Source organism: Aulostomus chinensis, chromosome 6, assembly GCF_037954235.1.
Source record: "Aulostomus chinensis isolate RoL2024-O1b breed Wild chromosome 6, RoL_Achi_v1.0, whole genome shotgun sequence".
NCBI classification, from domain to species: Eukaryota; Metazoa; Chordata; class Actinopteri; order Syngnathiformes; family Aulostomidae; genus Aulostomus; species Aulostomus chinensis.
This window is the reverse complement of record NC_141325.1, coordinates 6,325,933-6,351,629: the sequence shown is the minus strand read 5'-3', so window position 1 is coordinate 6,351,629 and position 25,697 is coordinate 6,325,933. Positions and strand designations below refer to the sequence as shown.

At 43.3% G+C, this 25,697-nt stretch overlaps 3 protein-coding genes across 3 annotated transcripts; 2 read left to right on the top strand and 1 right to left on the bottom strand.

The window, feature by feature from the left end:
• The first annotated feature begins 363 nt into the window (after positions 1-363).
• On the top strand, positions 364-14,353 carry pole (polymerase (DNA directed), epsilon). Its single transcript, XM_086206070.1, has 48 exons — positions 364-583; positions 704-839; positions 978-1,058; positions 1,161-1,205; positions 1,282-1,374; positions 1,562-1,716; positions 1,800-1,941; positions 2,032-2,112; positions 2,196-2,303; positions 2,386-2,496; positions 2,621-2,706; positions 2,790-2,909; positions 2,997-3,129; positions 3,208-3,321; positions 3,412-3,624; positions 3,720-3,827; positions 3,917-4,045; positions 4,147-4,249; positions 4,340-4,486; positions 4,571-4,716; positions 4,879-5,027; positions 5,131-5,223; positions 5,500-5,802; positions 5,928-6,123; positions 6,260-6,474; positions 6,692-6,794; positions 6,881-6,961; positions 7,051-7,173; positions 7,299-7,508; positions 7,816-8,028; positions 8,133-8,276; positions 8,377-8,517; positions 8,621-8,774; positions 9,021-9,127; positions 9,462-9,638; positions 9,733-9,956; positions 10,124-10,344; positions 10,524-10,728; positions 10,877-11,050; positions 11,214-11,339; positions 12,054-12,186; positions 12,265-12,466; positions 12,587-12,718; positions 12,846-13,039; positions 13,142-13,342; positions 13,423-13,548; positions 13,682-13,771; positions 13,861-14,353. The coding sequence occupies exons 1-48, from the start codon at positions 519-521 to the stop codon at positions 13,981-13,983; spliced, it is 6,876 nt and encodes a 2,291-aa protein (XP_086062196.1). The 5' UTR covers positions 364-518; the 3' UTR covers positions 13,984-14,353.
• A 927-nt stretch (positions 14,354-15,280) lies between these two features.
• Positions 15,281-18,733, bottom strand: p2rx2 (purinergic receptor P2X, ligand-gated ion channel, 2). Its single transcript, XM_086205288.1, has 12 exons — positions 18,440-18,733; positions 17,696-17,831; positions 17,516-17,587; positions 17,353-17,428; positions 17,177-17,273; positions 17,011-17,091; positions 16,791-16,944; positions 16,513-16,643; positions 16,331-16,421; positions 16,184-16,249; positions 16,012-16,089; positions 15,281-15,395 (listed from the first exon to the last, which is right to left on the bottom strand). Exons 1-12 carry the CDS (start codon positions 18,604-18,606, stop codon positions 15,297-15,299), a joined length of 1,248 nt encoding a protein of 415 aa, XP_086061414.1. The 5' UTR covers positions 18,607-18,733; the 3' UTR covers positions 15,281-15,296.
• Positions 18,734-19,187: 454 nt separating this feature from the next.
• On the top strand, positions 19,188-25,408 carry pes1 (pescadillo ribosomal biogenesis factor 1). Its single transcript, XM_086206067.1, has 15 exons — positions 19,188-19,361; positions 19,575-19,654; positions 19,969-20,122; positions 20,557-20,666; positions 20,881-21,052; positions 21,389-21,478; positions 21,762-21,878; positions 22,173-22,250; positions 22,668-22,757; positions 23,148-23,278; positions 23,383-23,508; positions 23,828-24,012; positions 24,419-24,549; positions 24,642-24,809; positions 25,070-25,408. The coding sequence occupies exons 1-15, from the start codon at positions 19,338-19,340 to the stop codon at positions 25,142-25,144; spliced, it is 1,731 nt and encodes a 576-aa protein (XP_086062193.1). The 5' UTR covers positions 19,188-19,337; the 3' UTR covers positions 25,145-25,408.
• The last annotated feature ends 289 nt before the right edge of the window (positions 25,409-25,697 follow it).

Below are 25,697 nucleotides of genomic sequence, written 5' to 3'. Positions count from 1 at the left end.
TAGTATTATCGTATTGTACTTAGTTTGACTTATGGTTAAAAGTATCTGACATTACTTAATTTGATTAATTTAATTATCGATACTCAAAGTATAAATTCCTCATATTATTTGCGTTCGTCTCTGTTTTAGTTTTATATTTTTAACTAAATTTTAACTTGTTTTCAGTCTAGTCTTCATTAAAAACTATTATCTACTACAATAATCGTATTCGTTATCATAGCCCTTAAAAATATTTGGTGTATAATAACGTCACCGCGAGGTTAATTCCTGAAAATTGTGGTGAGTTTTTGTTTTGTTTTTTTTTCTCGAGTAAAACCATCTTTATTGAAAGGATCTTTGTACAGGATTTTCTCGGCGATGTTCTCGCGAGAATTACAGGGACGCGCCAAAATAGGAAAACATACGGCTTGTCAGTGAAAGAGGAAGCAGGAGAGGCGATTTTAGTAGCTGGAATATATTTTCACAACATCAAATTTGGAGCATGTTTGTCAGATTTGTTGTCAAACTACGATAGAAAAATGGTTTTGCAAAACAGTGGACGATACAAAGCGGAACGGGGTCAGAGTGGAGATCCGGAGAACCAGTGAGTTGTTTGGCCTCAATTTGACGTCAAGTACTCTAGACGTACATTTTGGTGCTAATATTTATGACATAGAACATAGACATAGTCAGACTCTCAGATATACGTTTATGTTTGAACCAGGGACGATGGCTCCTCCATGTCAGCCCTCAAGCGGCTGGAGCGCAGCCAGTTTACCGACGAGATGGACACCCGCTTCGGCTTCGAAAGGATGAAGGAGCCGGGGGAGAAAACTGGCTGGCTGATCAATATGCATCCTGTAGGTCCACTCAGTGTGTTGTTTAGCCTTTATTGTGTGAGGTGACCGGGAATTTGTGACAGAGGGGATGTCTGCCTCTTTATAAATGGCTGTTTCTTACGTGGCAGCAAGTGATTTTGGTCTCTGTCCCACTTCCAGACTGAGATCCTGGATGAAGACAAAAGGATGATCAGTGCTGTGGACTATTATTTCATTCAGGAGGATGGAAGCAGGTTTAAGGTGTGTGTTAATGATGTGAAGTGGTCATTACAGGACGTATGTCATGTGCTAATGAATGAAGAACCCATCTGACACACATCTCCAAATATTTCTTGTCTGTAGGCCGCTCTTCCGTTCAAGCCATATTTTTATATTGCCACTAAAAAGGTATGTCTGGGTTTACTTTGAACTGATGTCCTACAGTGTAAACGTGCATTAAACTACACTTGTACTTTAATTACAGAACTGCGAGAGAGAAGTTATCTCATATTTGTCAAGGAAGTTCCAAGGAAAGGTGTCAAAGCTTGAAATTATTCCAAAAGAAGACCTCGACCTGGTGAGCCGGTTTGTTTTTTTTCATGTTTTGAGACTACCAAAGTGGAGTTTTGAATTCCTAACAACAGCCACATTTGTTTCAGTTAAATAATGTCATTAAGATATGGAACAGAAATTCCAAATTGGAAAAGACAAAAAAATGGGGCTTGTTCTTAGTGTGTTTTTGTTGTTAAAATACAACTCCTCAGCCGAACCACCTGGTTGGACTGAAGAGAGGCTACATCAAGCTGTCATTCAACACAGTGGACGACCTCGTCAAGGTCAAGCGTGAAATTTCACCGGCGGTGCGCAAGAACAGAGAAAGGGAGCAGTCCAATGACGCGTACACCTCCATGTTGTCAAGGTATTTAGTCCTTTAATAAAAAGATAGAATTGGTTTCCTGTAGTGTTTCCTGTTTATATTTATGAGGCATGTTGGCTCTGCAGTGCTTTATCAGGAGGAAGCATGACAGCAGAAGAAGATGGGGTGTTAAAGAGTATTTCTGACCAGTTAGACAACATAGTGGACATGAGAGAGTATGATGTACCCTATCATGTGCGCGTGTCCATCGATCTCAAGATCCACGTGGTAAACACTCATTTCTGACTGTTCAGAATACGACATACGACATAAATGAGCTCCTTCCCCCTCTAATCTCCATTGTCTTTTATTTCTCAGGCTCACTGGTACAATGTTCGATACAGAGGCAGTGCTTACCCTCCAGAGATCGTGAGGAGAGATGATCTTGTGGAGCGACCAGTATGAAGATTCTAGTAGATGAGCTCGTGTCACATCTGTCTCCGTAAAACAGGAATAAAGCATTATTTCTTGTTCTTTTTTAGGACCCTGTTGTTTTGGCTTTTGACATAGAGACCACCAAACTTCCACTAAAGTTCCCGGATGCGGAGACGGATCAGATTATGATGATCTCCTACATGATTGATGGACAGGTGAGCATTCTTACCATAATACTGTTCTCATGTGTCATTCTGTTGACTGTGAAATTAACTTGAGTTTTTTTTTCTTTTTAAGGGGTTTTTAATCACGAACAGAGAGATCGTCTCTGAGAACATTGAGGATTTTGAGTTCACTCCCAAACCGGAATATGAAGGGCCTTTTACTGTTTTCAATGAGGATGATGAGGTAAAACAATGTAGTGCGGTCAATGCACTGCAGTGTGATTGACAATGAAAGCTGTTTGGCCATAGAAATGTAACTGATGGTTGCATTGGTGTAATAACATGGTTTTTCCTGACTTTATCTTCAGGCGGCCCTTATTCAGAGGTGGTTTGATCACATTCAAGAAACTAAACCCAACATCTTTGTGACCTACAATGGAGACTTCTTTGATTGGTGAGTTATTATCCTGTAGACTCAATTGCATTTATTACTCAGTCATACCTCTGATCCTTCTGTCTTTGTTTTCATTCTTGCAGGCCTTTTGTCGAGACACGAGCTGCCCTCCATGGGCTGAGCATGTACAGGGAGATTGGTTTCCAGAAGGATAACCAGGGCGAGTACAAGTCTAGTCAGGCCATCCACATGGACTGTTTGAGGTTTGTACACCTATTAAACAGGTCAGTAATGGGTTCTATATGCTGAGGTTAAGGTATAAATTACAATGTGTTTGTTATCTGTGTCAGGTGGGTTAAGAGAGACAGCTACCTGCCTGTAGGTAGCCATAACCTGAAGGCAGCAGCGAAGGCTAAACTGGGCTATGACCCCGTGGAGCTGGACCCTGAGGAGATGTGCCGCATGGCAACAGAAGAACCGCAGGTACACGAAAGAACTGGTGCCTCTTAATATGGAGGAACTGTAGTGTTTGAGTGTTTAGCTGACTTTTACCTCTGTCAGACTCTAGCCACCTACTCTGTGTCAGACGCTGTGGCCACATATTACCTCTACATGAAATACGTTCACCCCTTCATCTTCGCTCTGTGCACTATCATCCCCATGGAGCCTGATGAGGTTTGTGCACTTGGAAGAGATTAAGATTTCTTATCTTGAACTATTGTTTGACTTTTGTGTTCTTATTCTAAACATCTTCATGTGTTCCAGGTGCTGCGGAAAGGCTCCGGCACGTTGTGTGAGGCTTTGCTGATGGTGCAGGCCTTCCATGCAAACATCATCTTCCCCAACAAGCAGGAGCAGGTCTTCAATAAGCTAACAGAGGACGGCCACGTCCTGGACTCTGAGACCTACGTGGGGGGCCATGTGGAAGCGCTGGAGTCCGGTGTGTTCCGCAGTGATATCCCCTGCCGTTTCAAAATGGTACAGTCCACTCCCATTCCCCTTAATACCAATTCTTTGCTTTAGTATTTTCTGTATAGTTTTGAAAGTAACAGTTGATTGTGTTTTGTTGACAGAATCCAGCTGCATTTGACTTCCTGTATCAAAGAGTTGAACGAACGATGCGTCATGCCATTGAGGAAGAGGAGAAAATCCCCCTAGAGCAAGTTACTAACTTCAGTGAGGTATGTTGATTTTGTTCACTTTGGTTTAAAGAGAAGTCTTTCTACTGTAGCGATTGTTAGCAGGCTCAGATGTTTTGGCATCTTTTCAGGTGTGCGATGAGATCAAGACGAAGCTGACTTCCCTGAAAGAGGTTCCAAACAGGATCGAATGTCCTCTCATATACCATCTGGATGTCGGCGCAATGTACCCCAATATCATCCTCACCAACCGCTTGCAGGTAGAAGAGCAGAGAAATTAAGGAAAGCTTGGACCTACAAGTAAAAGATAAGCAATTGCATGAAAGTGATTATTTAAACAAATAATATTTCTAATCTGCAGCCGTCTGCCATGGTGGATGAAGCCACCTGTGCTGCCTGTGATTTTAATAAACCCGGAGCCACGTGTCAGCGAAGGATGGCCTGGCATTGGAGAGGAGAGATCAGTAGGTTCATGTTGCACATTAAATGTTTTTTGATATGAAAAAGAATTACGGTCTTACTAGAAAGATGCAAATACAAACCTCTGTCTGAAGTGCCCGCCAGCCGCAGCGAGTTCCACCGCATCCAGCAACAACTTGAGTCCGAGAAGTTTCCGCCACTGTTCCCCAACGGTCCGCCTCGGGCCTTCCACACCCTCAACAGGGAGGAGCAGGCTAAGCATGAGAAAAAACGTTTGGCAGGTGCCTTCCTTTTTTTGCCAGTTGTTACTCAGTTGTACTTTTGCTCTGATATGATGATGCTGACATGTGTCTTCTTTGTGTCAGACTACTGTAAGAAGGCCTACAAGAAGATCCATGTCACCAGGCTGGAGGAGCGAGTCACCACCATCTGTCAGAGAGAAAACTCCTTCTATGTCGACACTGTTCGAGCTTTTAGAGATCGGCGGTATGAATTCAAAGGACTCCACAAGGTAGCTACAATAAAGTTATGACTGCAGTGCAACACAATTTTTGTTGTTCAGCAAATAATCACAACTGCGTTTATTTTTAAATGCATGTATGAAATAGATAGTATCCTTCTGACGAACAAACCTGTTATGTTGAGACATTTTGTTTCGAAACTTGATTTTAAGGTGTGGAAGAAGAAACTGTCAGCAGCTCAGGATAGTGGAGACGCTGCGGAGGTCAAGCGCTGCAAGAACATGGAGATCCTGTACGAGTCTCTTCAGCTGGCTCACAAGTGTATTCTCAACTCTTTTTACGGCTACGTCATGAGGAAAGGGTAGGAGTTGACTTCAGTTTGAATCATTTTTCTAAATACTCATATCTCGCATTGAATTGATGATCTCTGCTCAGCTGACTGTCATTCTTCGTTTTTCCAACAGGGCGCGCTGGTACTCCATGGAGATGGCCGGCATTGTTTGCTACACTGGAGCCAATATTATCACTCAGGCCAGAGAGCTCATTGAACAAATAGGGTGAGAGTCACAACGACAGTGTGACATGTAATTTATGAAATTAGCAATTTGGGAAGTCAGACTTCAGGTTTAGCTCAAACGCAGCAAAGGATTCGGTGTATTGTTTAACACTGCTTCATCAGCAGTTCTGGCTCTTTCCTGTTCTCATCTGTACAGACATTGTATAGAAGCAGGTCTTTGTGCTCTGAGGCAATTATAGATTAGAACTGTTCAACTGGACAAATGCTCCCGCAGATTTTACTTGTGCTCACGCGGTTCCTCTTATGTGTGACTCAGGAGGCCCCTTGAGCTGGACACTGATGGTATCTGGTGCGTCCTCCCCAACACCTTCCCTGAGAACTTTGTTGTGAAGACCAGCAGTGAGAAGAAGCCCAAGGTGACCATCTCCTACCCCGGCGCAATGCTGAACATCATGGTGAAGGAGGGATTTACTAACGATCAGTACCACGAGCTAGTTGACCCTGCATCCCTCACGTACAACATTAGGGCAGAGAACAGCATCTTTTTTGAGGTGGATGGGCCGTATCTGGCCATGATTCTGCCCGCCTCTAAAGAAGAGGGAAAGAAGCTGAAAAAGAGGTAGGACTAGATCGCCTTTGTTAAATTTGTATCCATTCATTTGACAGCGTATACTATTTTAATGGGCTGTGTGTTAGTTATTGTGCAGTAGCTCTGACAATTTAAGTTTATGCCTTTCATTTCAGGTATGCCGTGTTTAATGAGGATGGCTCTCTGGCTGAGCTGAAGGGTTTTGAGGTGAAGAGGAGAGGAGAGCTCCAGCTCATTAAGATTTTCCAGTCGTCTGTTTTTGAAGCTTTCCTCAAAGGTACCACTCTGGAGGAGGTCTACGCTTCTGTTGCCAACGTGGCTGATTATTGGTTGGATGTGCTGTACAGCAAGGTAAAAAAAAAAAAATCGTTTAATTGATTGTTTTCAAGACTGCATGCTCTCCTTCAATAAGATACTATCTTCTACGCTGCAGTATTCATTATCCTGCCAACACTAAGCTAATTGGTTTACTTTGCTGGTTTTCCAGGCTGCCAACATGCCAGATGCAGAGCTGTTTGACCTGATTTCAGAGAACCGTTCTATGTCCAAAAAGCTTGAGGACTATGGAGAGCAAAAGTCCACTTCTATCAGCACTGCTAAGAGACTGGCAGAGTTCCTGGGAGACCAGATGGTGAAAGATGCCGGTCTGAGCTGCCGCTATGTTATCTCCCGAAAACCCGAGGGCTCTCCTGTCACTGAAAGGTGTGAGAACGTCTCTGAGAGCACACGTTCATGAGTCTGGGCCAGTTCTTGGTTCATAGTGCTCTGATGTTACTCTTTAAATTCCATTTAGTCCTGTAATTATTGTTTTGGCCCACTATGATTCTGGCCAGTCACTCACTCGACTAACAGCTGTTTACTGAAAGGGCGCACATGCCCAATATTAGTCATTGTTGGAATTTGTTTTTCTCCTCATCAGAGCCATTCCTCTGGCCATCTTCCAAGCAGAGCCCAGTGTGACCAAACACTTCCTTCGTAAGTGGCTGAAGATGCCCAGTCTGCATGACTTTGACATCCGCTCAGTAAGTGTGCAGTAACCATTTCCTGCTCATCTGCACATCTGCTTGAGGTTGCTGCATCTTGTATTCACCGTGTCCCACCCCCACAGATCCTTGATTGGGGATACTACATAGAGAGGTTGGGCAGTGCCATCCAGAAAATCATTACCATCCCTGCAGCTCTTCAACAGGTAAAGATTAAACGATAAAAGCCACATCAGCTGTTGATTCATCCTGATTATTTTGATTTTCTATTTTGATTGTTTCTGTTCATCATCAGGTGAAGAATCCTGTACCCAGAGTGAGGCATCCCGACTGGCTTCACAAGAAACTCCTGGAGAAAAATGATATCTACAAGCAAAAGAAAATCAGCGAGCTGTTCACCAGTGAGGGCAAGAGACAGGTTGGTTCCCAGCAACATGCACGAAAGAGCTAGACTGATGATTCTATTGGCTTATTGGAGCTCTCTGGACCCTTACCTAATTTCCCATTAGGGATCAATGATTGTTATTTCTTTTTCTCTGTCAGGTCTCTCATCAGCCTCAGGAGAGAGGCCAACCTGCTGACATCGAGGACTTCGGGATGCCAGCCAAGCCTCTGCAGCCAGCCATCCTCATCAGCACCAAGAGGAAGCGAGTGTCACAGGGAGAGGACAGTCAGGTGGAGTCTCAGGATCTGGAGCTCACCCAGTCCTGGAGGGAGATCCTGGGACCGCCACCACCCATGGGAACAACACGGGTAGGCCACTTGAATGGAATCTATAGGGAACATCTTGAGGGAATTCCTTCACATTTGGATCAAACTTTCACTTGGACTCAAGGGTGAACTGATTAGAATGTGGCGGTCAAAGTTCACAGTGACTGCAAGTTCTGTGGTAGTTATGAATTAATTTCACACAAAAGTCCAGTAGCATTAAATGTTGACCTGTTATATCCCAAAGGCCAACTTCATCTGAAATCATTACTTATATTTCACTCTTCACTGAGAATAAACAAGAGACTTTAAAAAGCTGTTTGTTTATAGCCAGTCCTAATACTATACACAGGAGGAGCGTCTGGTGTGGCTGCGTTACCATAAGAAGAAGTGGGAGCTGCAGCTAAGGCAGAGGAAGGAGAGAAAAAAGAAGAGGAGGCTGCTGGATGGAGAAGCCCAGCCTTTTGGAGGAGGAGTCATCAGGGATGGCCCCACCACCGGACTGGGAAGCTTTCTCCGCAGGACAGCTCGCAGCATCCTGGACATGCCCTGGCAAATAGTGCAGGTGGAGAGATGTTCACCCCACAGACATCACCCTCTTCCTCCTCCTGAAAGAAGGCACAGTATCCAAAAAAAATAGCCAATATTGTGATGTTTCCCACCTCCCAGATTGCCGAGACTAGTCACCCGGGTCTGTACAAGCTGTGGGCTTTGATTGGGCACGACCTCCACTGCATGAAGCTCAACATCCATCGTGTCTTCTATGTCAATCAGAAAGTCCCAAAGCAGGAAGAGGGAACCACGTACAAAAAGGTGCGGTGAGCAAGGGCGTCCCAGGAAATGTAGTTCACTTGATATAAAAGGTTCATAAGCATGTCAACCACACACATCTGGATGAATTGTTTGTCTGCAGGTGAATCGCATGCTTCCTCGCTCTAACATGGTGTACTACCTTTATGAGTACTGTGTACCAGAGGACATGTACCAGGAGCACATCAATGAGATCAACGCTGACCTCTCAGCCCCAGACATTGAAGGGGTCTATGAGACGCAGGTAGCATATACACTCCACCAATGCCTGTGTTAAATGTGTTCCAGCTGCTTGGTGACAGCAAACATGAGCTGGTACTTATGTGATGCTGATGTCTCTATTTCAGGTACCCTTGATGTTTCGTGCGCTGATGCAGCTTGGATGTGTGTGTATGGTCAATAAGCATGTTGTGAGGGACCTGGCCGGTAGGGAGGCTGACTCCTATGACCTGGATCATCTGGAGATGAGGTCTCTTGCCCAGTTCAGCTACCTGGAACCTGGTATGACCTGTCTCATGGGCTGATTATACTATTTTTCGGTGTCAGCTTTTCCTCTATGATGAACAGTTTTAAGACATCTCGCACCGTAAAGGTTCATGAACTAGTACATATCTAGAAAAGTGATATATCTAGTCGATATGAGGCTCAGATGAATATATCTTAATAACACAGCTTCATGGTGTAGCTGTGGCTTAGAATCCCTACCAAGGACTTGTCATGTTACTGTTGTGTTTGCTTCCCTCTCAGGGAGTGTTCGCCACATGTACCTGTACCATCACAGCCAGGGCCACAAGGCTCTGTTTGGCCTCTTCATCCCCTCTCAGCGCAAAGCCAGCATCTTTGTCCTGGACACTGTAAGAACAGCACATTGCTTTTTATGTCCATCACTTACATCTGTTTAGTATTTTCCCTCATATCTTTCGTGAGTGAGAATCTTGAATTAAGATGAGATGATGCTAATACAGTATGAATAGTCATTGTCATTCACTTGCCTCGCTTTAATGAGTGTGAAATCACACTGCATGTAGGGACGAGGCTTATTGTTTGCATTTCACATTGTGTTTGATGTTTGACTTGTGTGTGGACCCCCGGAAGAATAGTGGTCATTGCTGTGGTGATGACCAATGGGGATCCAAAATAGAGATATCCCTCCATAGTTTAAGATTTGCCTCAAATTTCCTCCCCAAGGTTCGAAGCAACCAGATGCCCAACCTCAGTAACCTCTACACAGCCGAGCGCAGCGCTCTCCTGGAAAAGACGACAGAGGAGCTCCTGCCTCCAGAGAAGCACAACTTTGAGGTTCGAGCGGAAAATGACGTGAAGGCTATCCACCGAGCTCTGCAACGCATGTTACTGAACTATAAGGTAAAAGTGTACACATAGATGTAATTGATTGTGTTCAGGTCAATACATCGGCTTTGTATCACCAGGAGCTTCATTTGTCTTCCTCTTTTTATAGGAGGAGCGACGGGGGCCCACCCTCATTGCTGTGCAGTCTAACTGGGAGACACGGCGGTTGGCAGCAGGGATGCCAGTGCTTGAGGAATTCCCAGTCGTTCCAGTGCATGTAATTGATGAAATTAACTATAACATTCTGGATTGGCAGCGCCATGGTGCCCGGCGGATGATCCGGCACTACCTCAACCTGGACAGCTGCCTGTCACAGGCTTTTGACATGGCCAGGTACAACCCACACACTGCTGAATCTGATTCACAATCACAAGAGGGCTGCTCTAGAGAAGCTAGAGGAGGCTAGTGATCACCTGGTGCACTCACTGTTACTGAAGCATTTCTATAAAATGTTCTACCAAGTATGTGAAGTTTTTAAGTTAGTTTAATCTCTTTTTCAGGTATTACCACTTGCCTGTTGGGAACTTGCCTGAGGATGTGTCCATCTTTGGCTCAGACTTGTTCCTGGCAAGACATCTGCGGAAACACAACCACCTGCTGTGGCTTTCACCCACATCAAGGCCCGACCTCGGCGGGAAAGAGGCTGATGACAGCCGTCTGGTGATGGAAAGTGATGATAGGTGCTCTGTAGAGATCAATGCTCAAGGATGCTACTCCACAGGTATGGTACATACATGCTCTAGTAACATTTTTAAATTGAGCCCAATATCCATTCATCCATCCATCCATTTTCTATACCGCTTATGGGGGGGGGGGGGTGTTGGAGCCTATCCCAGCTGACACTGAGCAAGAGGCAGGGTGTGAATTGATATCCATGTTTGACTGCATCTTCTTTTCCAGTGTGTGTGGAGCTGGACCTACAGAGTCTTGCTGTGAACACCATCCTCCAGTCACAGCATGTCAATGACATGGAGGGAGGAGCCAGCTTGGGCGTAAGCTTCGATGTGATCCAACAGTCCTCCTTAGAGGACATGATGTCAGGAAACCAAGCAGCCAGCTCGCTAGCTAGCTATGATGAAACTGCTCTCTGCTCGAACACCTTCAGGTGTGTAAACATTCATACGAAGCAGTGGCCTGAATACATAAGATGCATAATAATTTAGATGCACGTGCAGGTGTGTCGACACGAGAATATGAAAATGTGCAAATACTTTCCCTTAGCAGTATCCACTGTTCTTGTGTTGCATGAGTAGGATCGTGAAGAGCATGGTGGTGGGCTGGGTGCGGGAGATCACACAGTACCACAATGTGTACGCAGACAACCAAGTGATGCACTTCTACCGCTGGCTGCGCTCCCCCAGCTCTCTGCTCTATGACCCTGCACTGCACCGCACCCTGCACAACATGATGAAGAAGGTCTTCCTCCAGTAAGTGACTCACAACTGCATCATAAATTCAGTCTAGTCTTACCTGACATACAATTTTTGGAAGAGAACGTATTATTTATGGCCATTTACAGTGACTGAATTCATCTTTGTCACTTTGATGTGTGTGGTTCTATTGATGGCACCATCATTCTCTCTCTGGCAGGTTGATTGCAGAGTTCAAGCGCCTCGGCTCCACTGTGCTGTATGGAAACTTCAACAGGATCATCTTATCTACTAAGAAACGGAGAATAGATGATGCGATCGGTTACGTAGAATACATCACCAACAGGTTAGACCTTTATACTCTTCAGCTCAACAGAGCATAAACCACACATAGAGTATAATTCAGATCCTTCTGTGCCTGTACTAGTGATGTAAACCTGAACTGTTCAATACACAACCCACGATTGCACATATGAAGATGTAGAGAAGAGTATGGGCCGTAAAGGATGGTTATGTTTAATCATTAGTGTTCAGTCTGAGTGAAAATCACAATACAAAGCAATGGGCTTGCTGAGCTGTTGGAGCCTTGCACTGTACAAGACTGCTCAATCAGGAAGCAACTGGCGAATGAATCAGCAGTCCGAACAGAAGCTTAAAAAACAAAGATCTGGGGGGAAATGAAGCCATTACCTATGAAACACTTTGAAATTCTCCAGAAATGTTGCTGTGGTGTCCATCAAATAAATGCTGTAAAGCTGATATGAACAAAGAGTGCTGTCCATTAGAGTAATGGGGAGGAAAAATTAAATAGTGGGGGAACAAAGTAGTAATTACTATAGAACATAACTGTAATGGAAAACTGTCTTTCTAATATTGCAGTATAGCTTATACCCTGTGAGTTCACAGTAACGCCTCAAACTTTTTGGTTGATGATATTTATGATTATGTCTCTGGGCTTTGTTTTTTCTTTTCTTTTTTTCCAAAATACCAATTACATATTTGTGGTATTTTACCTTTTGCGTGTGTTTACCCTATGATAAAGACAGTGCTTGTCTTCCAGCATCCACTCCAGAGAAATCTTCCACTCTTTGTCCATCTCCTTCTCCCGATGCTGGGAGTTCCTGCTGTGGATGGACCCAGCAAACTACGGTGGCGTGAAGGGCAAACTGCCCTCCAGCATCTTGTATGGAGAGGTACGTCAGACCTTTCAACTGTACTGTTAGCTAACCTGCATCCAAATCTCATCCCACCATCATGGCTCTGCACCGTAGGAAGGAGCCAAACTGAAGAGAAACAAACAAAGGGAGGGAGATGAAGACGGCAGTGAGGATGAAGACGAGGACCAAGCGGAGGTTGAGGAAGATGAAGGAGAAACGGATGAGGTGGAGGAGCTGATCGAGAGCAACTGGAATATCATGCAGTACCTGCCACAAACTGCTTCCTGCCAGAATTATTTCCTCATGATTGTTGCAGGTAAATGAATGACAAAATCACATTTACAACTGAAATGTTTATTTAATTCTCAGTTGAAACACACTTCTTTTTTTTTTTTGGTCTTTATCACCTCTTCCACACTCTGCCTCTCCACCTCAGCCTACATTGCGGCTGTATACCAGAGCATGAAAGAGGAGCTTAGACGCAATACTCCTGGGGCTACGCCAGTCAAGAGACGTGGTGGTAGCCAGGCATCCCAACAGGCAGTGGGGGATCTGAGTGCTCTTCCTGGTAAGATACAGTTTGGAGAGCTGCTTCAGTTACTAAAGACGACTCCCCTTGCGTAGGGGGGGCAGTTAATTGTATTTAGAAGGATTTCCACTCAGATGTGATGTCCTCTTAAATTTCTCCCCCAAAGGAATGATCTCCTTCTCCCAGGAGTATGTATCCAACGAGCTGACGCAGAACTTCTTCACTATCACACAAAAAATTCAGAAGAAGGTGACCAGTACCAGGAGTGTGACACAGCCCTCGGAGATGTTCCCGGTTCTGCCTGGTTCACATTTGCCCCTTAACAATCCACCGCTGGAGTTTATCAAATACGTCTGCCAGGTTAATACCACAACAAGCACACTGTTGAGGCTACAGGACCCGCACAAAATAAGGAAAACCTCTTAAAAAACATTTTTTTGTCCTTTCCCACACCATGGTCAGGTTCTTTCACTCGATAGCAACATCGCAAACCAGGTGAACAAGCTAAAGAGAGACCTTCTGCGCCTTGTGGACGTGGGAGAGTTCTCAGATGAAGCTCAGTTCCGAGATCCCTGCAACTCCTACATCCTGCCAGAGGTTATCTGCCACAACTGCAACTTCTGTCGCGACCTCGATCTGTGCAAGGATCCATCTGTAGCACAAGTAAGAGCTGGAAGAGCAGATGAGTGTTGAAGTAGCTTGCTAGTTGATTAAGGTGTGATGTATTGTTCTCCTCTCCTCAGGATGGATCTGTGCTGCCTCAGTGGTTCTGCTCCAACTGTCAGGCCCAGTATGAGACTGAGTTTATAGAGATGTCTTTGGTGGAGGCTCTGCAGAAGAAGCTGATGAGCTACACGTTACAGGACCTGGTGAATCTACGTTATTCACTTATTCCCTTATTTTCACCTGTTTCCCAGAGGCTGTATCTCATCCGATCCTTCTGTGTGTGTGTGTGTGTGTGTGTGTGTGTGTGTGTGTGTGTGTGTGTGTGTGTGTGTTCAGGTGTGTACTAAATGTAAAGGGGTGAAGGAGGCAAACATGCCCCTCTACTGCAGATGTGCCGGGGACTTCGATCTCACTTTCCCAACAAAGGTTTGTACTCTTAAATACGGTAAATTGTGTGATGGAAAATCTCCTAGATGCTGTCGCTTACTGCTGTTTTTCCTCTTCCTCTATAAAAGAACTTCTCAGAGCAGATCACAGTATTTCGGAACATCGCGTCCCACTACAACATGAGCTTCCTGGAGGAGACTATTGACTGGCTGCTGGGCATGAGTCCGCAAATTAGCCGGAACATGCAATAAACATGACATTCAGGGCTGAGGTCTAACTCTCCATCAACTATATTAGATTAAGTTGATGCACTTGTACACTTGTTCATCAGAAGTGTGTGCGTGCGTGTGCGTGCGTGTGTGTGCGTGTGTGTGTGTGTGTGTGTGTGTGTGTGTGAGAGAGATATTAGAGGAATAATGGGTAGATATGTTTGAATGTACTGTTTGTCAGTTAAGCCGTTTAAAATTATGCATCTGTGTGAATTTCCTATTTTTAATGTCAATAAAGGTGTTTTTGGCAGTTTCCTCCCTCAGCTCCCTACTCAAGGAAATGAGCAATAGCTTTAGTTCCATCAACTCTTGGAATCAATCTGCAGTCACTGAGCTTCCTCCTCGCTGTTCTCCATCGACTTCACTTCCATTTGTTCTCGTGTTGCTATGAAAGCTGCAGCACTGCTATTGCATTACTACGTATCATATGCGCGGGAGACGCAAGTCTGGGCTGAGTATATCTTAAGTCATGAGCCTCCATCACATTAACCTCATTGTCCCCCAGATGACTCACTGCCTGATGATGATGTCTCCCAGACGTATGATCACATTTCTTGCTCCAATCTGAGTGACAATTGGATTCACTCCTTAGGCCTTCTAGCGTCCACATACATGGAGATTATGAATAAGAGCTCTTAACTGAATTTTACATTTTAGTTGATGTGAAGAGAGCTCTCCGAGCTCAGACGTGAAACAGTTAACCACTTCAGTTACATGTGACAACAGCTCCTTGCTCACTATTTGCATGTCATCCTGCTCCTCATCCATCATTGGCTGCCGATCCATTAGGCTTTAAGTCTTCACCGCTGACGTTTGAATTGCTCCCCAGACCCCAGATGGATTCGCGCTTCCCCACAATCTTGTTACAGAAAGCATTTTATGGGAAGTGTTGGTCTTATTTGATTACTGCTCATTGTTCTTCTCGTGTCTAGCGGCCGCTTCCTCCTGAATTCAGCCATCACACTCACCACATCGGGTCAAAAGATGAACTCATCAGATTCTTCAACTCGAGTGACAGTTTATATTTGTAAAGCTGCAGATTTAACAGGGCTGTGGTCCCTTACATGATATTGAATATAAAGTGTCATCTGTATTCGTGTCAGTTTACAGTTCAGGGAGTTTTAAAACAACTAAATCTGTGGGATTCCAGCTGTCTGTCTCTTTCAGTTTAGAACAGCCCGTCCATCACCGAGCGGCCGCAAACCCACAAGAAACCACTCAGATTTGCTGTTGCCACCACAGTCCACTGATATCAGAGAGTCTGCACATTTGTTAACAGTCCCCGAGGCCACCGGTCACAGCGCCACGCCATCTGATAGGTCTGACTGGTTTGAGCTGAAGCTGTAGATGGAGCTGAGTTCTGTGCTGATGGCTACCGTTGACTCTTTGATCACCTGTGGAGGACATTTTTTAATGTTTTAGATCTGGGTAACACGGGAGAGTGAGACTCATTAACAGCGGCAAACTGCCAGTGTGGAGAGATGACCTTTGTTTTTATAATGGACACAAAGATAGTAAGCAAAGGTAACTGTCACATAATGGGGATTGAACTGACAGCAATAATAGACATTTTTCAGGAAACCAGAGAGCCTTTGTTTACCTGGGACTCCATGCCATAATGTCTGCTGTTGGGAAAGGGCTATTAATATCCACATAACATTAATTAATTACATTCCAAATAATAAAGTGATGGTTCTTGGCTCATGACTTTGTCCTGCATTGTATGATTAAAATCAATGTTTTTTTTGTTGTTTTATTTAAACTATCTCAGCCAGAAGTTGTATACTCAAACCACCTCGGGGGATCGAAGGGGTAGCACAGCACTGGCACTTTTATTTTGGGAGCAGTGGCTGGAGGGCACAACATTAAGTGATAATATGCTTTGTATAGATTGCACTTGTTCTTGGAAATACACAGAAAATAATCTTGAACCTTTGACGCTCTTTATTGCGTCATTTAAAATGGTAGATGATGGTTTTATTGGTCGGATAAATTACGCTCTCTACTCACTTCGTCAAACTTTCTTTCACTGTAGATTTCATTCTTGTCTATAAACGTCAGCATGATCCAATCGCAGATAATGGTGCACTAATGGAGAGATGGAAAACAGAAATCAGTTTGAGGTGGAAAGTGTTTCGGCTGCCATTTCACCAGACAAATAGGGACTGAAGAAAAAACTCACAATCCCAACTGAGGTCATTGCGGTCACTGTGCTGATGATAGTTGGGATGGGACTGAATTTACCTGCCTGGAAATGACATTAAAACATCATCCTGACAGTCACCACAGTGAGCCAAAAAACTGCAGTGATGATGGAGTGTCTTCTTACATATCCATGGACTATGACATCCAGGCGGATGCCGTAAGCCTTGATAAGAGTCCGGGACTCTATCCCATCCTTGTCATAATATTTCGCAAACCTTAACAACAGAAATCATGAAAGTAAAGACTAAGATGAGCCACAGTCTAAAAGCCTAAACATAAAATGTACTCTTTCATATTAAAATGCACCTGTAATAGTAACCCGAGTTGGCCTGATCCTTTCTCAGGTCAAGACGTCGAAAGGAATATGTGGGTTTACAGCGTGAAGGATCCAGGTCCAGGTCACACTTCCAGTTGATAAAAACCCCAATCACACCTCCCTGAAAAAAATAATACAGTATTTGTTATCACACAATAACATCGATACGACAGGTTGTTAAAAATCCAAAGTGTTCACTTCCGTTCAGCTGTGTAAACCTTTTTGAAAGCTGAACTCTTCCAGAATGAACATGGCAGCAGATACTGACCGTCTTACAGAGCTCACTGAAGTTCTCCCTGGCTTGATCAGCGATGAAGCCCAGGCGGAAGTTTGGACAGTAGGGCTCTTTCTCCTCATCATAATGACATTTACTGATGTATTTATGCATCTTACGCTTGTTGGAAGCATCTTTAATATTTCCCCTGCCAAAGATGAGAGGAGGTAAGTGTGTGTGTCCCTGTGTGTGTGTGTGTGTGTGTGTACTCTACCTCTGCACTCCAAATTTGGGAAAGAAGATAGAGTTCCTGATGAACACCGTAAAGTTGATGGCCTCCACTAAAGGTGCCATTCTGTTGAAGACAGAATAAAGAAAGAAAGAAAGAAACTTTGGCCTCTGTGTGTATGTATGTGTACTTGAGCTTGGCAGCAACTTACCGCACTACTGCATACTCTTCAATAGGACACCATGTTTGGATCTCACAGGTTTTAAAGGTGTAGTTGTAGTATTGAACACATCTGCCAGTCCTCCTACCTGTGATAAAGAACACAGGAAAACCTATGGCATGTAAAGACCAACTGAGCATACATTTTGTGAGAAGTAAAACCAGTACCATGGCCGTTGAAGTCAAGCTCTCCCATGACACAGTCCGAGTCTTTTGTACAGTTGGCATTGGCAACATGGAAATACTACAATAAAATAAGACAGGAACTCAAAGTCTGTGTTAAGAACGTGACATTGACTTTTGTTGCATTCTAACTGCTCAGGCCACCCACCTCAGCACAGGTTCCTTGCCTCTGGTCGTACGTCACTTCTTGTCTCAATATTGTGCTAATGACATCACCACCCTATGTGAAGGAAATGCAACAAAATGACTACTGGTCAGAAGCGTTTACTCTCATGTAAAGACAAAATGATGTCACACTTTCCAGGTACAGCATTTCCTCTGAGCTCACCTCTGAGGGTCGAACATATTCCACTGTGTCCAAGACTTGATCCCCATGAGCTGCTGAGCCTTTCATCAGAGTGTAAACTGAGCTCTCTGGACGGGTTTCACTCTCTTGGTAGGCTTTCTGACTGATGAAGACATACCTTCAGGATGATTGAACGATCCATCAGAGTTATAGCATATTTTCTTTTCATGACAAGATTTTAAATACCAGATCACATTGGAACGCTAACACATCTTGACTGTAGCTGGAAAAAGATGATGCATTTCACGACATTATCATCATCATCATCATCATCATCATCATCATTATTCACATCATTAAAAATGTTGAGATTTAGTAATAAGATCCTCAAAAATCAGAATCCAAGGAAACTGCTTCCCTCAGAGCGAGTCCTTGTCGAGATGATGGGCTCACTCAGCCGGATATATTGGTTCCATTTTAATCATTTATGCTTTTCAGTCGTTGCCTTAATGTTAACTCCAAATGGGAAACATTTCTTCTCAAAATAAGTCAATTTTACGGCTAAATAGTAAGAATTTTCAAAAAGTGTTCTCTTTCTTAACCTGTGTTTTGACACATATATCATAATTTTTTTTTTATCTGTAAGACATCAAACCAACAAATGTTAGCTCCAACAACAAAAGACCAGGCAAAATCACCAAAATGAACTTTTTGAGTATCTCTGCATTTCATAGATGATTATTTTTTATTACGCATGCAACATGAATGAATAAACATGAAGCTTACCAGATGAAGTAGGTGATGACAAGAAACTGAACTCCCCTGTAAATGACCCCAAGAGTTCTGTTTTTAACCACCATCACCTTAGGGGTCTCATAGTCCAAGAAACCAAGAAAATAGGCTTTAAGAAACTCATGAAAGCTCATGATAAATGTATGACATGTGCCACACATAATGTGAGATTCCTGGGGTCCAGTCAGGACACCGTCTAGTGTCTAATTTCTTGATGTCTGTTTAACTAGATCCAGATTTCTATTTCTCTTTCGTCCCTCCTTGCTCAGCTCCAGTCTGGCCCTCTCTCCAGCATCACCTCAACTATTGTAGAAGGGGGCGGGGCTGGTTGATGACGTATATGCAGCTTTTTAACAAATTGCTGGATCAGATTTAACCTTTCCCTCACATAGAAATTATAATTAAATAATAGATTAAGAAAAACTCGTCAATGGGTTTATTTTATTTTTGATTTGGTTTAAATTATTTACTGTTCCCTCTCTTAGTATCACAACAGTGTGACATAGTATTTAATTTTTATCTTAATTATTCTATTTTCATTATTAATTGGTTTATTTTGTTACTGGCACTGTACTGTGTAATTGTATTTCTGAATCTGAAAAGTAAAAGATAAACGCGGTTGTTTCTATAAAAACAAAAGCCTGTCAGAGATCAAATAAACTTTGTTTTCATATTTAAGATCTTTTTAATCAGGCAGACAAACGGGCCTCCTCAGCTCTGGGTCCTGACAACACTCACTCAAATCCCCTCCGCGCATGTCAAATCACACGTGCGTCGGCTGCGTGTCATGTTTGTGAGATTTGTGTACATCTGTTAACCACACACTTTAAAGACAGATCAACGTTGTTGTTGTTTTTTTTAAACTGTTCGGGGCGTTGTACACTTTTTATAAATGGGGGGCCTTCAAAAGAAAAAGGTAAGAGTTGTGTGAGTAATGTCAGCCATGTTACGCTGTTAGCAACCCGGGAGCTAGCTAGCTAATTTAGCTAACAGTTTGTTTTTCTTCATCGGTGGTATCTGTTTGCAACGATTAAAAGAATTGAAGTCACAATATCGAGACAACTTCGACATGAAGTAAAGCCATATGGTTTGCAAGGGTTTATTCTGATTCGATATACTTGATTTTCAGTTTGAGAGGGGCTCTGCCACCAACTACATCACCAGAAACAAAGCTCGCAAGAAGTTACAGCTGAGCCTGCCGGACTTCAGGTACACAGCTAAACTCGTATGTTCATCTGTGTCTGCATTGTATGCTTGCGGGTTACACTCAAGTTTGCGTCCTCAATGTCAGAATGTCAGGGAACCCTGCTTACATAATTATAATCAATCAGTGATATATATATATTCTTTTTTGCTAGTGATTGAAGTGGGGGAGCAAATCAAGTCATTCTTGACGTCACAGTTTGGTTGTAGCAGGGTTAGAACTGTTGTTTGATGCTGATCCATATCAAGACTACCAAGTGTAAAGATAGAGTCTGCTGAGTAACTGAGAAGTGCTTATGTTCATCTGTGTGTTTCCTCAGGCGGCTTTGTATCCTAAAGGGCATCTACCCTCATGAGCCCAAACACAAGAAGAAGGTGAATAAGGGCTCCACGGCCCCGAGGACCTTCTACCTGCTCAAAGACATTCGCTTTTTGCTGCATGAGCCCATTGTTGGAAAGTTCAGAGAGTACAAGGTATGTGAGGAGCCCATGCTTGAAGTAAAGTGTGAAGTTTTTTGAAAACAGAGTTGATTTTATGAGTTTAACAGTAGAAAGAAGACTCCTTCTCTCCATTGTCTTGTTCAATTTCTCAGGTTTATTTACAATGTAAAGACAGACTCAAAGACATTTATTTTGTAAAAGTTAGAAATAAGTTTATTGAACTTGATGTCCTTGATAAACTTAATCCTTAAATTACTTGATTATAAAAGAATATAAAAGCATTTTTAACACAAATGAAATATTTGACAGACAACCAAATTTAGCTCAAAAGAAATCAGTGGGCTGGTGTGTTTGTGAGTGACAATAAGATTTTTCCCCTTTTTTTCAAACATAGTATTTTTGTTATTTGAAATTCTTTGCTTCTTCTACAATGGTGCAAATCATCTCTTTTTTTTAAATTTGAAAAGGTATTTGTACGCAAACTGAAGAAGGCCTATGGAAAAACAGAATGGTCTGCAGTGGAGAGATTGAAGGAGAACAAGCCGACCTATAAATTGGACCACATTGTAAAAGAGAGGTGAGTTGTCATGTTTAGTCTCAGAAATAGAGTGCATTCTTCAGCTACAGTTGTGCTTTATGAAATTATGATAAATCAGTAACAGCTGCAGTATAGAAGCATGTCAGTATGGGGGGGGGGGGCAACACTTTAACGTGTTTAATTTGTTCTTCTAAGGTAACATGTAATATTTGGCCCACTGCATCCAGCTATGTTGCCTTTTGTTATGTGACAGATACCCAACCTTCATTGATGCCCTCCGTGATACAGAGGATGCTCTCTGCATGTGCTTCCTCTTCTCCACCTTCGCCCGAACGGGAAAATGCCACGTGCAGACCATCCAGCTGTGCAGACGCCTCACCGTTGAGTGGATGAACTACGTGATCACATGCCGTTCTCTTAGAAAGGTGCCGGTGCCAGGCTATAAGTACTGTCTTTCACTTGAACTAGTCTTAACTAGCTATTAGGTTGGCTAAAATAGATAGAAAATAAGTTAATATATCCCTTCATATTGCAAGCTAATGTAGAGAACTCTTTCAGGTTACAGCACAATATCACTGTTGCTAAATACACCTTCCTGCTGTTCAGCAAGTTGCTCTTTTTGTGGTTTATGCTGTATAAATTAGAAGTAAGTGTGTGTGGGGGGGGGTATTGACACTGAATCCAACTGTATTTATAGAGCACATTGTGAGTTCAGTGGCCTCTGGGCAGCAATGCGCTAATCACTCCTCTCTTCCTAACAGGTGTTTATCTCCATCAAGGGAATATATTATCAAGCTGAGGTGATGGGACAGCTCCTTACGTGGCTGGTGCCGTATCAGTTCTCCCATGATGTAAGTGCAGAGGAAACCCTCATAGAAATCTGTCAGGTCATGTTTTTTTGAGTCCACTGAAGGATGGCACAACTGTGTCAGCAGTTGACTCCCCTCCCCAGGCACTTGACAGTTTTGCTCTCATGTACAGGCTTGTTGATGGTGGACGGGGTCAACGTCAATGCAGATAGAGCTCAAAGTTGTTCAGTGCTCCAGGAACTACAAATGACAAAAAATGTTTTGCACTCATATTTGTTTTGTTTTTTATCACTGAATCTTGGAACAACTGTTTTTGCCCCTCCAGCACCCTACAGATGTTGACTACAGAGTAATGGCAACTTTCACAGAGTTCTACACGACTCTACTGGGATTCGTCAACTTCAAACTCTACCATTCCCTCAATCTGCTTTACCCACCAAAGGTACGGCTGTGACTCTCCATCTCTCTTTTTCTCTGTTAAACCAGCAGTGGTTGATGGGGACAAAAGTGATATTGTAAGCAATGATCCTTGTATCACCTCAGTGAAAGTGGATGCTCATCATCGGAATTTCCATGGCTGTGAATATCTGACCTACAGGGGAAAAAACCCCATCTTAGTCACGCTCAGCTTATTTAAAGATAAAAAGTGCAAACCACCATAGCTCTTCATGATTGTGACGGTGGTTTTTGAGTATTTGCTCACCCGGTGGATGTGTTAACGCCATTTGTTTTGCAGCTGGACAGTAAAGCAGACCTGGAGCTGAAGGAGGAGGATGAGGAAGACTATGCCATGAATTCAGAAAGCTACTTAGAGGTCAGAATTGTCTTTTGAGTGATGGACCAAAGAGTTGGAAGACATATTAGATGCTATAGACAGCAGTTTTGTTTGGGGAAATGTTGCAGCTCTCATCAGCACAGGTCCTAATGATTGCCTTGCAGACAGTGGCTTTACCTTGTTTGTGTGAAGTATCTACCGCTGTTATGCATTTGATATTCATGTGGTTGTTTGTTTTGTTGAATGAGCATGGGCAGATGATGCTGCACTACAAACCTTTTTGCCAGAGAACTCTCTGTTAGTAGGTGCAGGCCTCTGCGGTGCTGATGAGCTGGACAGTACCCCCCCCGGTCATGATCACGATTAGAAATTACGTTACCTTGTAATGAGAGTTTGCATGCAAATGATTTTTTTTTTTTTTTTAAACCCAATTGTTCTTTTTTTTTTCTTGTGCAGAAACTGTCAGCCTTGAGTGCCAGTCTGGCCCGAGTGGTTTCTACAGCTGAGGAAGAAGAGGCCCAACTGGACCAGTTCCCTGTTGAAGGGGTAAGAAAAGTCAAATCTCATTATCTGGTGCTGACACACATGTAACACAATCAAAGAATACTCGCCAACGTCGTCATCAAACATACAGACATACGTTGTCCAACACCATACTGTAATTTTGCTGAGAGATGTCCCTTTCAAAATGAATAAAAACAACAGCTGATGAAGTTATTGGTCTCGGAGGGCAGAGCTGGTATTTCACGTCTGTCAAATGAGTCAAAGCTTTTGGAGGCGTGCGGCTGTGAACTACTGTCCTGTGTTTGGTTGCCAAGGTTGAGGTGTCTGTCACCCTGGTTGGTTCTTCAGAGCTGTTGAGAGGTTCTCTACCATAAACCTTGTTGTAAGGGTCAGGCCCTCCCAGTGTTACACATCTTCTTTACTTCGCTTCAGGAGGACATGGAAAAGATGGAAGCCAGGGAAAAGGAACAGCAACAGCAAGAAGCCCAAAAAAAGATATTTGATGGGCTCAAGTTCTTCCTCAACAGAGAAGTGCCCAGAGAGTCGCTGGCTTTTGTCATCAGGTGAGTGAGAGCAGGTGCTGTGAAACCCAACTCAGTCAAAGTGTACAAACACCCCAAAAAACCAACGTGTTTCTCTCTTGGTATCCTACGCTGCATCGTTTCAGGTGTTTTGGTGGCCAAGTGTCATGGGACAAGTCTGTTTGCATTGGTAGTACATACGATGTGACGGATCTAACGATCACGCATCATATTGTCGACAGACCCACCGTCAACAAACAGTATATCAACAGGTAAATGATTGACGCTGACTTTGAGATGGAATGTTCCTTGTGTCTGTTAAATGGACATCTAACTTGTGGTGCTCTCCTCTTTTCGTACCTTTATCTCTTCCCCGTCAGTGCCTTCACTCACTGGTCTCTTTCCGCTCTTTCTTCTAAGCAACACTCGTCTTATTGTGTTTGATTGACTTGTCGTTGGCTCTCTATTTTCACATGAGAATCACATAACTTCCATCATTGTGCCAACGTTCTCTTTTTACCAAGGAGCAGGTAATAATCATGCATCATGAGATGGTATTTAATAGCTTTACTATGACACAATGGGTTTCAGGTACTACATCCAGCCGCAGTGGGTGTATGATTGTGTCAATGCCAAACTCGTCTTGCCTGTGGAGGACTACTTCCTGGGAGTCACTCTACCACCTCACCTCTCCCCGTTCGTGGAGGAGAAGGAGGGAGACTACGTGCCCCCAGAGAAACTGAAGATCATGGCCTTGCAGCGCGGAGAAAAGCCTGGTATGATATTACCGCATTGTTTGGAGTCCCCAAAAGGTCCTTCTAGGGTTTTATTGCTGAACAATTCATGTTCTTTTGTAGTCAGTGTAGTGCTGTAGGAGGCATTTTGTCTGTCTTGTCGTCTGTCTCTTGCAGTAGGTATTATGAACTACGTTTCGTTTTTGAACGAAGTATTTCCAAACAAATAATCCCTATTACGAACTCAACTTAACCTTAAGTTCAATTGATTTTAGATTCAGAGTGATTGCCCCATAATTGCTAGTCTGCTGTGCGATTTCTAATCCGTCTCTTGTTTTCTTCTTAAATGTAGATCTGTTAATAGAAATACGATGGTTCGTTAGAAATACAGTATGTAGGTTTATTCAGACACCATGAACATGATTTTCATGTTTTTCTCTTGTCACAGTCCAAGACGAAGAAGAAGAGGAGGAGGACGAAGACGAAGAGGAGGAAGAAAATGAAGATGAGGAAGATGAGGATGAAGAGGTGGACGAGAAGAATCTTAAGAAAATGGAGGAGCAAAGATCTCAGGGCAAAGTTGGTGATGTCTGATTTTCCTCACCATGTCTCACCTCTTGTTTTAAAACCACTTAAAAATGTACCTACTTCTTTTATTTTTTCCATTTTAGTCTCTTCAAGTCAAGGTGACGCCTGGAAAACTGAAGGTGGATAATCCAGCACGTTTGGAGCAGGAGGAGAAAGCGGAGGAGAAGCGCCTGGCCATCATGATGATGAAGAAAAAGGAGAAATACCTCTATGACAAAATCATGTTTGGAAAGAAGAGGAAAGTCCGTGAGGTCTGATGCGTTTCATTATCGATCAAACTTGGATTCACGTGTAGATAAGAATGTTTGTGCAGCCAACAGCCACACTGATAAGTCTCACATTTTTAACATACATTTCATTGTCTGGCATCTTATCTCAAGAATTGTTGGAAGTTATGCAGTTGTTGCCTAGAGAATGTGACCGACCGAGCGGTGGGCTCACTGACCTCAGAAACACCTCTGTGACTGGTGTTCTGCATCTGCTCATGAAGCTCTTTGTTCTTCTCTCGCAGGCCAACAAACTGGCTGCAAAGAGGAAGGCTTATGACGACGCCAAGAAGCCAACGAAGAAAAAGGCCAGAAAATAACTCGTCTGACTCTTCAGATTGTGTATTTAACTTCAGTAGGGCGATCACAGGCTTTTTCACAGCCGTGTGAGCCAGCACATGCATGCAGGTGCATTAACATCTGCATTATTTCAGCTGGACATCCATACGTGGGATGTGATACCTGTAATTATTGATGACTTCACTTTACTCTTCTAATATAACTTTTTTTCTCCTCCTTGTTTTAAAATCTGTACTCGAGATGGTCTGTATTTTTAACGTGAAAGGAAAATCTATGAATCCTGCTATGTGTGATTTTGCTATTAAATATAACAGAAGGTCGTAGCTGTTCGTTTCTTCACACATTTCCACTGGATGACGTGTTTGAGATTATCAGATGTTCCTTCTCCTAGCTTGCCAAATCAGAAGAAACGCCCAAAGGTTGGAAGCTTGAGCTAGCTAGTCATCTCAGTACAGCAGCTGAGGTCACCCTGTTTGCTGTTGGTGAGGCGTCTTGGCTTATTGGTCCACACGAGGGTCGAGGGTGTAGATGACGAAGGCGATAGCGCTGTGATTGGTCCACACGAGGGTCGAG

Excerpts from the sequence above, each read along its gene's own strand:
- pole (XM_086206070.1), top strand. The coding sequence starts at position 519 with ATGGTTTTGCAAAACAGTGGACGATACAAAGCGGAACGGGGTCAGAGT. Across the intron at positions 4,046-4,146 it reads TCCTCACCAACCGCTTGCAG|CCGTCTGCCATGGTGGATGA; the intron begins GTAGAAGAGCAG and ends TCTAATCTGCAG. Across the intron at positions 5,028-5,130 it reads GGCTACGTCATGAGGAAAGG|GGCGCGCTGGTACTCCATGG; the intron begins GTAGGAGTTGAC and ends TTTTTCCAACAG.
- p2rx2 (XM_086205288.1), bottom strand. The coding sequence starts at position 18,606 with ATGTGTGGCACATGTCATACATTTATCATGAGCTTTCATGAGTTTCTT. Across the intron at positions 17,588-17,695 it reads AATATGTTCGACCCTCAGAG|GGTGGTGATGTCATTAGCAC; the intron begins GTGAGCTCAGAG and ends TCCTTCACATAG. Across the intron at positions 17,092-17,176 it reads GAAGAGTATGCAGTAGTGCG|AATGGCACCTTTAGTGGAGG; the intron begins GTAAGTTGCTGC and ends TGTCTTCAACAG.
- pes1 (XM_086206067.1), top strand. The coding sequence starts at position 19,338 with ATGGGGGGCCTTCAAAAGAAAAAG. Across the intron at positions 19,362-19,574 it reads GGGGCCTTCAAAAGAAAAAG|TTTGAGAGGGGCTCTGCCAC; the intron begins GTAAGAGTTGTG and ends CTTGATTTTCAG. Across the intron at positions 23,279-23,382 it reads TCGCTGGCTTTTGTCATCAG|GTGTTTTGGTGGCCAAGTGT; the intron begins GTGAGTGAGAGC and ends GCATCGTTTCAG.